This window comes from Mobula birostris, chromosome 20 (assembly GCF_030028105.1).
Source record: "Mobula birostris isolate sMobBir1 chromosome 20, sMobBir1.hap1, whole genome shotgun sequence".
Classification (NCBI taxonomy): Eukaryota; Metazoa; Chordata; class Chondrichthyes; order Myliobatiformes; family Myliobatidae; genus Mobula; species Mobula birostris.
The window spans coordinates 39,766,454-39,778,737 of NC_092389.1; the positions used below are offsets into that span (position 1 = coordinate 39,766,454).

The 12,284-nt window shown below is 40.5% G+C and overlaps 1 protein-coding gene across 4 annotated transcripts in view; it reads right to left on the minus strand.

Annotated features, from left to right (window-relative positions):
- Positions 1 to 3,097: 3,097 nt before the first annotated feature.
- LOC140185145 (cytotoxic and regulatory T-cell molecule-like) overlaps positions 3,098 to 12,284 on the minus strand; it is a 33,010-nt gene continuing 23,823 nt past the window's right edge. For 3 of the 4 annotated variants that reach the window (XM_072238523.1, XM_072238522.1, XM_072238521.1), the window contains 6 exons: positions 10,943 to 11,044; positions 10,804 to 10,854; positions 9,605 to 9,709; positions 8,789 to 8,938; positions 8,103 to 8,201; positions 3,098 to 3,369 (listed from right to left, as the gene is read on the minus strand). In XM_072238523.1, the coding sequence (XP_072094624.1) occupies positions 3,263 to 3,369; positions 8,103 to 8,201; positions 8,789 to 8,938; positions 9,605 to 9,709; positions 10,804 to 10,854; positions 10,943 to 11,044 (614 nt within the window). In that variant the 3' untranslated portion in view covers positions 3,098 to 3,262. The other variant, XM_072238524.1, reaches the window with a different exon arrangement.

The window sequence follows — 12,284 nt, forward strand, 5'->3', positions numbered from 1 at the left end:
TACTGCGTCCGGTGCTCCCGATGTGGCCTTTTATATATTGGCGAGACCCGACGCAGACTGGGAGACCGCTTTGCTGAACACCTGCGCTCTTTCCGCCAGAGAAAGCAGGATCTCCCAGTGGCCACACATTTTAATTCCACATCCCATTCCCATTCTGATATGTCTATCCACGGCCTCCTCTACTGTAAAGATGAAGCCACACTCAGGTTGGAGGAACAACACCTTATATTCCGTCTGGGTAGCCTCCAACCTGATGGCATGAACATCGACTTCTCTAACTTCCGCTAGGCCCCACCTCCCCCTCGTACCCCATCTGTTATTTATTTTTATGCACACATTCTTTCTCTCACTCTCCTTTTTCTCCCTCTGTCCCTCTGAATATACCTCTTGCCCATCCTCTGGGTCCCCCCCCCCATGTCTTTCTCCCCGGACCTCCTGTCCCATGATCCTCTCATATCCCTTTTGCCTATCACCTGTCCAGCTCTTGGCTCCATCCCTCCCCCTCCTGTCTTCTCCTATCATTTTGGATCTCCCCCTCCCCCTCCAACTTTCAAATCCCTTACTCACTCTTCCTTCAGTTAGTCCTGACGAAGGGTCTCGGCCTGAAATGTCGACTGCACCTCTTCCTAGAGATGCTGCCTGGCCTGCTGCGTTCACCAGCAACTTTGATGTGTGTTGCTTGAATTTCCAGCATCTGCAGAATTCCTGTTGTTTGCGTAGGAATTCTGCAGATGCTGGAAATTCAAGCAACACACATAAAAGTTGCTGGTGAACGCAGCAGGCCAAGCAGCATCTCTAGAAAGAGTCTTCCTGACGAAGGGTCTCGGCCTGAAACGTCGACTGCACCTCTTCCTAGAGATGCTGCCTGGCCTGCTGCGTTCACCAGCAACTTTTATGTGTGTTGCTCATTCATATAAATATGGATTGGAGGGTAGTGATTCGCATTCATATAAAGATGGAACGGAGGGTAATGATTCCCATTCATATAAATATGGGATGGAGGGGGGTTATTTCCCATTCATTTAAATATGGAATCGAGGGGAGTGCACTGATTCCCATTCATATAAATATGCAATGGAAGGGACTGACTCCCATACATATAAATATGGAATGGAGGGGTGTGATTCCCATTCATATAAATATAGAATGGAGGGGAGGGAAGTGATTCCCATTCATATAAATATGGAATGGAGGGGAGTGATTCCCTTTCATATAAGTGTAAGGGGTTTCTTCTTTTATGTTACTGCGTAGTCTAATTAAAATGGCTTCTTTGTTATGTTATAATTGAACTGGCTTCTATGTTATGTTAACTGCTGAGAAAGTCCTCCCACTGGCGGTTTGTTTGGATTATGTTATTGATAAGAAGGTGTTACAAACCAATTGGGATAGTTGTTATTCTTACTGTGTGTCTGTAAGATATTGTGTTGCGCGGATTTTTGGCAGAAGGCAGGAGAGAGATGCAGAGGGTGGACAAGGTGCTGTGACTCCGCTAACGGGATCGGACCCTGTGCCGGATTCTGAGGTCCAGGGTGTGCGGCGAGGAGAGGAGACGGAGACGGACTTGTGTGGAGCGTCTGGTCGACCACTTTTGTTTGTCCCAGGCAGCAGGTTGAGATGGTCTGAGGATTGCAGAGTGAAGAATGAGGGTCCTGAGCTCCAAGTGTTTGTGCACGAAGAGATTGAACTTTCATAAGTGTGGCGCCTTTTATTTTCCTTTTATATTTTATTCTCTGTTAATTATATAGTTCCAGTAATATCTATAAACTGTAAATCATTTAATCGTATCTGGTGTATTGTCTGTTATTTGGGCGGGGTGGGGTACATCACACAGCATCCAACAAACTATTACCCAGTTTGGCGGGGCCGAGGGATGTTTCCCTAGACGACAGTGAGCCGAGCGACCCTGAGGCTGGCCGGGGGGTTGGGGAGTGCGCTACATAAGTATGGTACGGCGGGGTGTGATTCACATTCATATAATCCCTCCATGTTGTCCCAAAATATTTTACGAGCCATCAGATAGTTCTTGACATGTAATGACTGCTATTATATCACAGGTATATATATTATGTAATATATAATATAACAGAGTGAAGCTTATCTGTTTAACATCAGCGATAAGCAGTGTTGGTACCTCAGCTTCACAAAAGTACTAACGCATTGGACATTTTCTGCACTGAACTTTGCACAGGATTTCAAGATGAACCCCTGATTTTAAAAGATCTCTGATGAAATTTACAGTCACTTAGCTGGAAAGTTTAACTTTTTCTATTTGCAAGATCCTGCAGCATCGCCTTTGCACCTCACTGAAACATTAATCCAGACTTTTTGCTGATGATTTTGGAGTCGAGTTTGAGCCAGTCACTTCCTGACCAAGAGAAAAGTGACTGACAGAATATTTATGTTAAAGAAGCATCAATGGTGCTGCTGACTTTTGACCACATTCCCTGTATGTTCCCTCTCTTTCATCAGAGCAGAGTAAACATCCTTTTATCTGTTCTCACTCCCTCTCTTCCCCCATCTGCCCCATGCCACTTCCCTGAATTGTTTTCTCAGACTGATTACTGTTTCTCTTTCTTCCACTGCCACCTCTTTCTTTCAAACTTCCCATTTAATGATGTTGATGAAGGGTTATTATTCACTGCCGTACTGCCTGTTCTTCAAAAGGTGTAAGCCTGAAGTGGATGTCGTGAGATCCCCACTTCCAGTACATTTTACAATATTTCACTGTCAGAGTCCCCAGTGCGTGGGTTTCCTCTGGGTGCTCCAGAATCCTCCCACAGTCCAAAGATGTACCAGTTAGTAGGTTAATTGTCCCGTGATCAGGTTAGGATGGGTTGCTGGTCAGCACTGGTGAAAGGGCTGGAAGGGCCTGTTCGTGCTGCATCAATCAATCAATCAATAAATAAACACACAGAGACAAACATATACAGTACATAACTATCCTCACACATCCACACAGGTTGATTTCCTACATTAGACATAGTGTGAAATGAAAATAAAACATTTTAAAAAACAGAAAAAACACTTTTATTTGTATTTAATGTGCAAATAGCAATAAATATAAGTGCAATGCATGGATATAAATTGTTAAACACATATACAGTATATTTCACAGTTTGTAAAGAATATTTAAAGAAGTACTTCTAATTCCCATTCACTTAACTGGTTTGGTTTTTTCATATTTCAAGTTTTTCTAAAATTTTCATTGAAATAAGTGCAATAAGAATAACAAAGTTGATGTTTTGCACTATAATAAAGCAACTTAAATTGTGCTCTCTTTTATCTGATCTTCACATGTGTCATCAGAGCATTCTTTAATTTGTTCCTCTGGATTTATATGGATTATATACTGTGGTTGAAGAGCAGGCTCTGTAAAGAAAAATAAATCATATACTGTGATTATAACGAGCTGCATGTTTAACAATCATGATAATTTCAGTAGAAAAATGACAATCACAAAAACATGATGATAGAAATCTTAAAAAATAGAAAATGCTGGAAGGAGATGAAGACCTTTCATTTTAACGCTGAAGTATTAATGCTGTATCTCTCCCCACACCTGCAGTAGTTTATATTCCAGGACAAGGCCTGCTCTTACCATTTTGATCTAGCAAATCTATTAAAGTGGTTCTATTAGTCATCTGAAGCCAGATGATAACAGAACATGGAGCTAGCATTAGTTTATTGCAAGAACAGTGACTGGCTTGTGGAAGAAGGGTTGTAGTAAAACGAAGCTACAACTTCAGTTTTATTTAGGTTCAGCATCTCAAATTGTCCCCACACCTTTCATTATCTCAGTGCTTCCCAACAGCTCATAGTGCTCTCCCCAGATCAGTCAATATTTGAGCTTCAATCTGATGGAACGATGCAAAGAACAGTTTAAAAGGGGGAATCTAGTCATGTAACAGTCAGTGGCTTATCTACAGATCAACTTTTGGGTATTTGGACAAGATTTCATAAATCTGACTATGGAGAGGAAAATGGTGCAATCTTTTGAAATTCACCTGATTCAAGTCACACTTATGCTTAACAATGAAATACATGAAATCTTAATTTGCTTCATGCACGTTCCCAGTTTGAGCAGTTTTGTGAGATCCTGATACAGGACTGTCAGCTGATCATAAGGATTAGCTCAATGTTTTTGTGTTGATATAGTGCCAGCTGGAGTGTTTTGGCGGTGTCTCCCAGAAAAGCCATTACATGAGGAGAAATTCAATAATCTTATTAAGTGTGATACACCAATTCTATTTTTTTAAATGGAATTAAATGCAGACTCTTAACAGCTGGTGTTACAGAAGTTTCCTGTGCCTGACCAGATGTGCGATAGAAAGTGAGGGCATCATCATTTTCCCTGTCAAGGCTGATAAGGAAATGCGGGTTACTTGCTTCCTTTAGTTGATACAGTCAATGCATCAAGGGCAGTGGTTCCCAAAGTGGGTGATACTTTGTGTACTCCTCCCAGCCTCCAGGTGCAGTGGGAGTTTCTAAGGGGGCGATAAAGATAAAGGGGGTGCTGTGGTGCTCTGTAGCGGTTGTGGCAGCTGAGGGATTACGGGTTGATTTAAGAAATGAATTACAGGCACTTATTATAAGCATTTGATCCTCAATGCCTCATAATTGATTACAATGATCATATATCACCTCACCTCTTGCTAATCTACCATTCTCTTAGACTTCGCCGGAAGCATATTATAGTTGTTGAAAAGCAATGTGACACTTCTGTGTTTGGCAATATCTTGAGAAATCTGGACTGAAGAAATCGTGTCATTTCTGAGCATTGCCATTCACTACAGTGTTAGCTGGTATGATTCTCATACTCTAATCACACAGTGACACAGTTCCTGTGACTTAGGATATAGCGTTCAATGGAGTGAATGGAGCATCTGTCCTTTCAAATGGTCCTGACTGCATTTCTCTAGCTCATGACCCAATCAAGATACCTGTGCCCCACTCTACATACTGTCAGGCAGAGTCAGGTTTTGCCTGAGCTATGACGATGTCATAACTTTCCTCTTTATTGAAGTTGGACTTAAACAGGCAATTGACTGTGGTCTTTAATCCATAACAAAACTGGCAGAAGCAGACCAAATGAAAAAGAAGTGTAGGCAGTATAATGTAGAGTGTCTGAAATAGGAATTCACACCAACACCAGGCAACTAACAGCAGTCAATGTGTCTGTTGTGTGAAAATGTTTATTCAAATGAGGCAATCAAACTGTCCAGGCTCCATGAACATTTGAAGAGAATACACTCTGATAAAGCAAACAAGAACCTAGCTTATTTTCAGTCACTTCATGAAAACTTTCAGAAATGGAAACGCATCAAAACATGTCTGACAGGATTTCACAACAAAACAATGATGGGTTGTGTGCTTCATATATTTCATTGCTGATTGCTAAATCTGGAAAGCCACATACAATTGGTGAGGAACTGATGCTGCTGGCAGTAAGGAAGTTTTTCATACGTCTCCAGACTGAATAAAAATGATTATGCTCAGTGACAACTCTGTTCAAAGATGAATAGATGAAATGCCTAAGAACGTGAAAGGCACATTGTTCAACTCACATAGCACAACAGAATTTGCTCTGCAGTTAGATGAGTCAACTTTGTCAGACAATGAATCTTTGCTTCTTAGTTATATTTGCTTTTTGCTTATATGTAATTCATAAAAGATAAAAACATGGTTCAAGAGTTGTTATTTGCAAGGGAACTAGAAACAGGTAAGAAGGGGCAGTCAATATTTCAGGTTATTGAGCAATTTTTCAAAGAGAAGGACATTCTGTCACCAATATTTTTTGCTTGTGCACAGATGGGACATCATCAATGACAGGACGCCACTGTGGGGTTATTACTTTCTTGAAAAAAGCTGTACATAACATATTTACCATTCTCTGTGTCATCTTGTCGCAAAAAAAACTTTATTATCATAGCAGTAAATAAAATCAAGTTCCATGCTTTTAATTCTCGACTATTTCAGGAGCTTTATGTTGAGAATGATGAACAGTTTGAACACTTACTTGCTCTTGCACATACAAGTCAGATGGCTCTCAAAAGGAGACTGCTTGAGATGCATTTATGCAATTTTTGAAACTGTGATAAAATTCTATGAAGATTTGAATGCTTCATTCAGTAAACAACTCAAGAATATGAGGCATGATGCTGCTTGTTTGTCAGAATTATTCACAAAGTTTAATGACATCCATCTTCAATTGCAAGGAAAAGATGTGAATCCTATCAAAGTCAAATCAGTTGTCTCCACATTTCTGTCCAAGTCCAAGTTAACCCTATTTAAGTGCAACATTAGCCGCCGTGACCGTTTCCAATTTCCGAGCCTCTCTAAGTTGGAAGAGAAAGAAAAAATACCATATATGATCTTCAGGTATACTGTGCCCACTTGGGTGAGCTGCGTAAAGATATGTCAGAGAGATTTCAAGGTTTTCTCTCGATACGAATTCCAGATTGGGTAATAAATCCATTCCTGAACACTTGTAATGAAGAACTAACAGGAAGGATGGAAGAAGAACTGATCTCGCTATAAAATGTCTTTGAGCTGAAGCTGAGGTTAAAGCAATCCTATCAAGACATTTGGTTGCAGAAAGACATCTCTGATTGCTATCCTCCACTGTGGAAAAATGTCAAGATGTTCTTTATCGCCTTTCCAACATCATGTTTAGTAGAGTGCGGTTTCAGTGCAGTCACCTAACATTCTCAAATCAATGAAACAGACTGCAAATTGCTGAACATGCGGATCTGAGTGAAACTCAGCCTGATGTTGAGAAGCTGACATCACTGCACCAAACCCATCCATCTCATTGAAAGGTGAAAATGTAATGAAGTAATGAATAGCTGGACTAGTAATGCTCTAAAATTGTGATGAAAATTATTTTTACTGTAATTAAATAAAGAAATAATTTTATTTGTAGCTTTAAATAGATTTGAATTTTTTTGCAATTATTTGCCACTGCTTTGAATTTGCAGTTTCTATTTTCTTTCACTGAGCATCGTAATTCAAAACTCTTTATGGTTATGGGAAAGGGAGGGGGGCAGTGGGAGCCAAGGGGGCGGTGACCCAATGAAGGTTGGAAACCGCCTACATAGGGTGCAGTGTTGATTATTAACAGTTGTCTACGATGTAAACATTGGAACAATTGCTGCAAATGATCAATATCAACTGAGAAGTAAGGACTTTTGAGGCTAATGGTGTAGCACTGTCAATGTGCTAGCAACTTACAGGGCAGTCGAGCTTTATAAGATAAATACTAACCTGCATACTGGGTTATCTCTTGGAATGTATGTAATAATCCTGATGTACACTTTAATATACAATTACTGTTTGAAGACAATTTAAACAATCAATGATTACAGGCACTTCTGGCCATCCCATTACAGGAAGAATGTGGAGGCTTTGGAGAGGGTGCAGAAGAGGTTCACCAGGATGCTGTATGGGTTAGAGGGGATTAATTACAAGGAGATGTTGGAAAGACTTGGATTGTGTTCTCTGGAGCTTTGGCGGTTGAGGAGAGACCTGAAAGAAGTTTATGAAAGTATGAGAGGAAGAGATAGGGGAAATAGCCAGACCAAAGCTAGAAATATCAAAAATTAGAGGACATAAGTAGTATTCACCATTTTTACCTCAGAGAGAGAGGAGGAAAGTTTAAAGTTTTTACACAGGTGTCTGAAATACACTACCAGGGTTAATAGTGGAACCAGGTATGATTCGAGAGGCTTCTAGACAGGCAGGGAGTGGAGGAGCATGGATTATGTGCTGACAGAAGAGAGTTGAAGTTGGCATTATGCTTGATGCTGAAGTAGTGGGCCGTGGGTCTGACCCCGTGCTGTACTCTTTTGTTCTATGCTCTAGGCACATGCTTTTCTTCAATAACTGCTGACCGCTGTGTTGATTTATTACACTGGTAGTACTTTGTCCTTTTAATCTTGTCTTTGTTTCTCAATTCTTGATTTAAAGAGACTATTCATATTTATTTTTCAAAACCCTATCTGTATTGTATTGATGGGTGTTCCAGTTTAGAATTGATCAACAGAAGCAGGACAGCCAGTTCATTTTACATAGGAATAATTCCTAAATCATGTTGTCAGCCTTACCAAAATTGCCTTGGTTATTGTTTTCTGTTCGACCATTTTCTTCATGACTTGACTTATTTGATCTGTTACTATCCCCAATGGTGTCAGATTCATCTTTTTCTGCAATAAATGAAAAAAAATGTAACCGTGGAATCTAACATTACGCCAATGATGCTTAGCCCTCCATTTGTCCTTCGCAAACAAAGTCTCATTTGAAGAATGCAAAGATGGGAGGTAAAGCCATATTAACGTGGAGTCTTTGAGTTATAGTGTTATAGTGCCTATAGTGTGGGCAAGTGGCCAAGTGGTTAAGGCATTGGATTAGTGACCTGAAGGTTGTGAGTTCGAGCCCCAGCCAAGGGAACATGTTGTGTCCTTGAGCAAGGCACTTAATCACACATTGCTCTGTGACGACACCGGTGCCAAGCTGTATGGGTCCTAATGCCCTTCCCTTGGACAACATTGGTGTCGTGGAGAGGGGAGACTTGCAGCATGGGCAGCTGCTGGTCTTCCATACAACCTTGCCCAGGCCTGTGCCCTGGAGAGTGAAGACTTTCCAGGCGCAGATCCATGGTCTCGCAAGACTAACGGATGAGGGCAACCAAAAGCATAACTCTGAATTTAGTAAAAAAAAAGTCAGTGCGTATTTGATGATGAGGGTAGCAGGGAATCTTAAAAGTTAGTAAGTGTACAAGAAATTGACTTACGCTTTCTCCACTTTAAATGCTCTTTCCATAATTTTAGCACAAATAACTGGAAGACGATGACCAAGCCACAAATCAGGAAAGCTACAAGTATCAGTAATAGGGCTCCATTCTTCTTCATGTGTTGTTTCTCATACTTGGCATCATTTTCCACTGTAGGAAATAGAAGCAAGGTTAATAATAACTTTGTTTCTGTTTTGATTTGTTCTTTATATTGCTACCCACAAGAGTAACTAATCTAACAGACAATAACATTGGAAAACCTTGGTCACATTTCTTGGTTGGTATGAAATATTTGCTTAGAAATTCAATTGCATAAAGCTTTCGTTCAGTGCAAAGAAACTGAAAGTTGACTTTATCCAAATTGGAAAAAAAAGCAAACATTTCTCGGATGTTTTACTCCTTCAGAAATTAATCTGGGCACTTCTCCTTGTCAGTCACATCTGTGCACCTGACACAATTTCTGTGGCAGCTATGGGCAGGACCAATGGTCCTTTAAGAACATTTCAGAGAGGATCCTAGGGTTTCTCTTCCTTGCCATGCATCCTCTCGCAACTCTCCCATCATTCAACCCTGTCCCTGAAAACCACCTGATCTTTTAATCTACCCAACAAGGCCCAAGGTGTAACTCTTCAATCCCTGATCCCTGATACCCATTGGTCTTGACTCGAACCTTCTGATCTCTCAAACCTCGAAAGGCCAGACTTCATAATTCTTTGAGCACCCTTCCCCCTAATGCCAATCCCCAACTCCCAACTCCCATTTTCACCAATCAGCACTTGACTTTTGTGACCTAGGAATTAGTTTAGAGAAACTTACTGATATTATTGTTTTGACATTTTACTGTCGAAGTTGAATTCTTATTTTCAATGGATGAAATATTTGTTTCATTCCAGGTAGATGTAGAATTAAACGCAGTCCCTTCTGAAAAATAAATACGTGATTTAATGCAATGAAGTACAATAATTACCGATTAATGTACACTTGGAACAGTACACAAGTATTGTTCTATAAATGGAAAGACCATATTATGTTGAGAAACCAGTTTATAACTTAGTCTGAAGTTCATGGTTAAACTCTACCAGGCTACAAGTCCTTTGATTTTTTGCATAGTTTTATTGTGTGCTTGTGGTTGTTTAATTGTCGTTATCTCTATTGCTTTACAATTTATGTTTGCTAGCTTTTTTATATAACTATTTATGCACATGTAACTGTGTAGTATGTTTCTTATTGGTCGCAGTATGTGTATGCAGTCCTTTAGTCTGTCCCTTAGTGGTTACATTTGTGTGCTTCTGGAAACTTTTCTTGGAATTGCATTAGTTGAATAGGGGCTATCTGATTGGTTGACCCTTATCTGCAGATTTGAATGAAGTATTTCTATAAATTCTATAAATTCTATGAATCTATAAATTCAACATGGTTAAGGAGTTCAGGATGGTTAATCTTGTGGTTCAGGTTTGTGTCCATTAGTTTGAAATAATTTCTTTCTAATTAACAAGGAAACAGCATTGTAGTGGTTAAGTTATGGGACTAGAGTCCTGAAACATTGGCACAGTGTGAGTTATTTCACCCCTTGAGTCACAGTAATACAAAGCACTAGGAGAAAGCGTGGGGTACATGGCAGTCAGTCCTGTGACAATGGCTGACCTGTCCAAGCCTCAATTCCTCATCCTTGCTGGTTTCCTATCTCCCAATTCTGGAAATTTATTTTCAAAGCATTTTCTTCTTCATCTTTTAAATATCTTCACAGATCTATTCCCCCACAACCCTCCAGAGCAGAGATTCTCAGAAATTCACTGCTCTTTATGAGAATGCTCCATGTTGGCTTCAATGCAGAGAATTTTATCCAATCCCATCTTACTCTTCTTTCCTTTACTGTTGCAAATTATTTTTCCCCACAGAAAACCCTGTTTTTACAGAAAACCCTTGCCCCTCTGACTTTTCTCTTTCATTTTGAATCTGCACTATATTCATACTGTATGCTCCAGTGTATTGACAGGAAAGTCATGTTTACATACCATTTCTTTCGGTGCTGGTTTCATATGTATTAAAGGGATTGCTGTCATTTGCTGAAAAAGATAGAGAAAAAGATGATAAAATATACTCTGGGTATAGATTTACATTTTAAAAAGAAAACATTTCTGTTTAGCAACTCACCAGTGAATGAGTCTGTTTCATTCGGGAAGGTGCTTTGTTGAATTTTTGTGAATGGTAACTCTGTGTTTGGTGTTGAGCTTGGATTCATTGTTGTCTCATTTACTATGGAGAAAACAAAAATCTAGTTGTCAAAGTTAATCTAAAAAGAGTTGTTAATATTTTCAAATGAATAATTCTTCCCAGCAATGGTTCTATATACACACTGAAAAACAAGAAGCTGCAAGACTCTGGAAATCTGAAACTGAAAGAGAACAGGATCTGTGAAAACTTATTACTTCACACCAATGACCTTTATTCAGAACATGTAACATCAGTTGGATGTTATGACAAAGCATTCTGGCGATCAGGTGTGAGCCACGGTGGCAGGGCCTCCGGCACTGAGTCTGACCCTGTGGTGCAGAAGGGTGGGACGGAGAAGAGGAGAGCTGTCATCATTGGAGACTCTATAGTCAGGGGAGCAGACAGGAGATTTTGTGGACGTGAGAAGGACACCCGCATGGTTTGTTGCCTCCCGGGTGCCAGGGTCCGGGATGTCTCTGACCGGGTGCACGACATTCTGGTACAAGAGGAAAAGCAACCAGAAGTCATGATACATGTTGGCACCAACAACTTAGGCAGGAAGAGGGATGAGGTCCTGAAGTGTGAGTTTCGGGAACTGGGCAGAAGGCTGAAGAACAGGGCCTCAAGGGTGGCATTCGGGAGGGTTTAAACTAATTTGCGAGGGGGATGGGATCTGGAGCGATAGAGCAGTGAAAGAAGTGCATGGAGTAAAGCCAGATCTAACATATAGAGAGGCTTTGAGGAAAGAGAAGCAGAATAAAGGGTGTAAAGGCAGTAAGGTATAAGGGCTAAAGTGTGTGTACTTCAATGCAAGAAGCATCAGGGACAAAGGTGATGAACTGAGAGCTTGGATACATACATGGAATTATGATGCAGTGGCCATTACAGAGACTTGGCTGGCACCAGGGCAGGAATGGATTCTCAATATTCCTGGATTTCAGTGCTTTAAAAGGGATGGGGGTGGGGGGGAAGGGGGAGGAGGGGTGACGTTACTGGTCAGGGATACTATTACAGCTACAGAAAGGGTGGGTAATGTAGCAGGATTCTCTTTTGAGTCAGTATGAGTGGAAGTCAGGAACAGGAAGGAAGCAGTTACTCTATTGGGAGTATTCTATCAGCCTCCTGGTAGCAGCAGAGATACCAAGGAGCAGATTGGGAGGCAGATTTTGGAAAGGTGCAAAAATAACAGAGTTGTTATCATGGGTGACTTTAACTTCCCTAATATTGATTGGCACCTGATTAGTTCCAAGGGTTTGGACGGGGCAGAGTTTGTTAAGTGTGT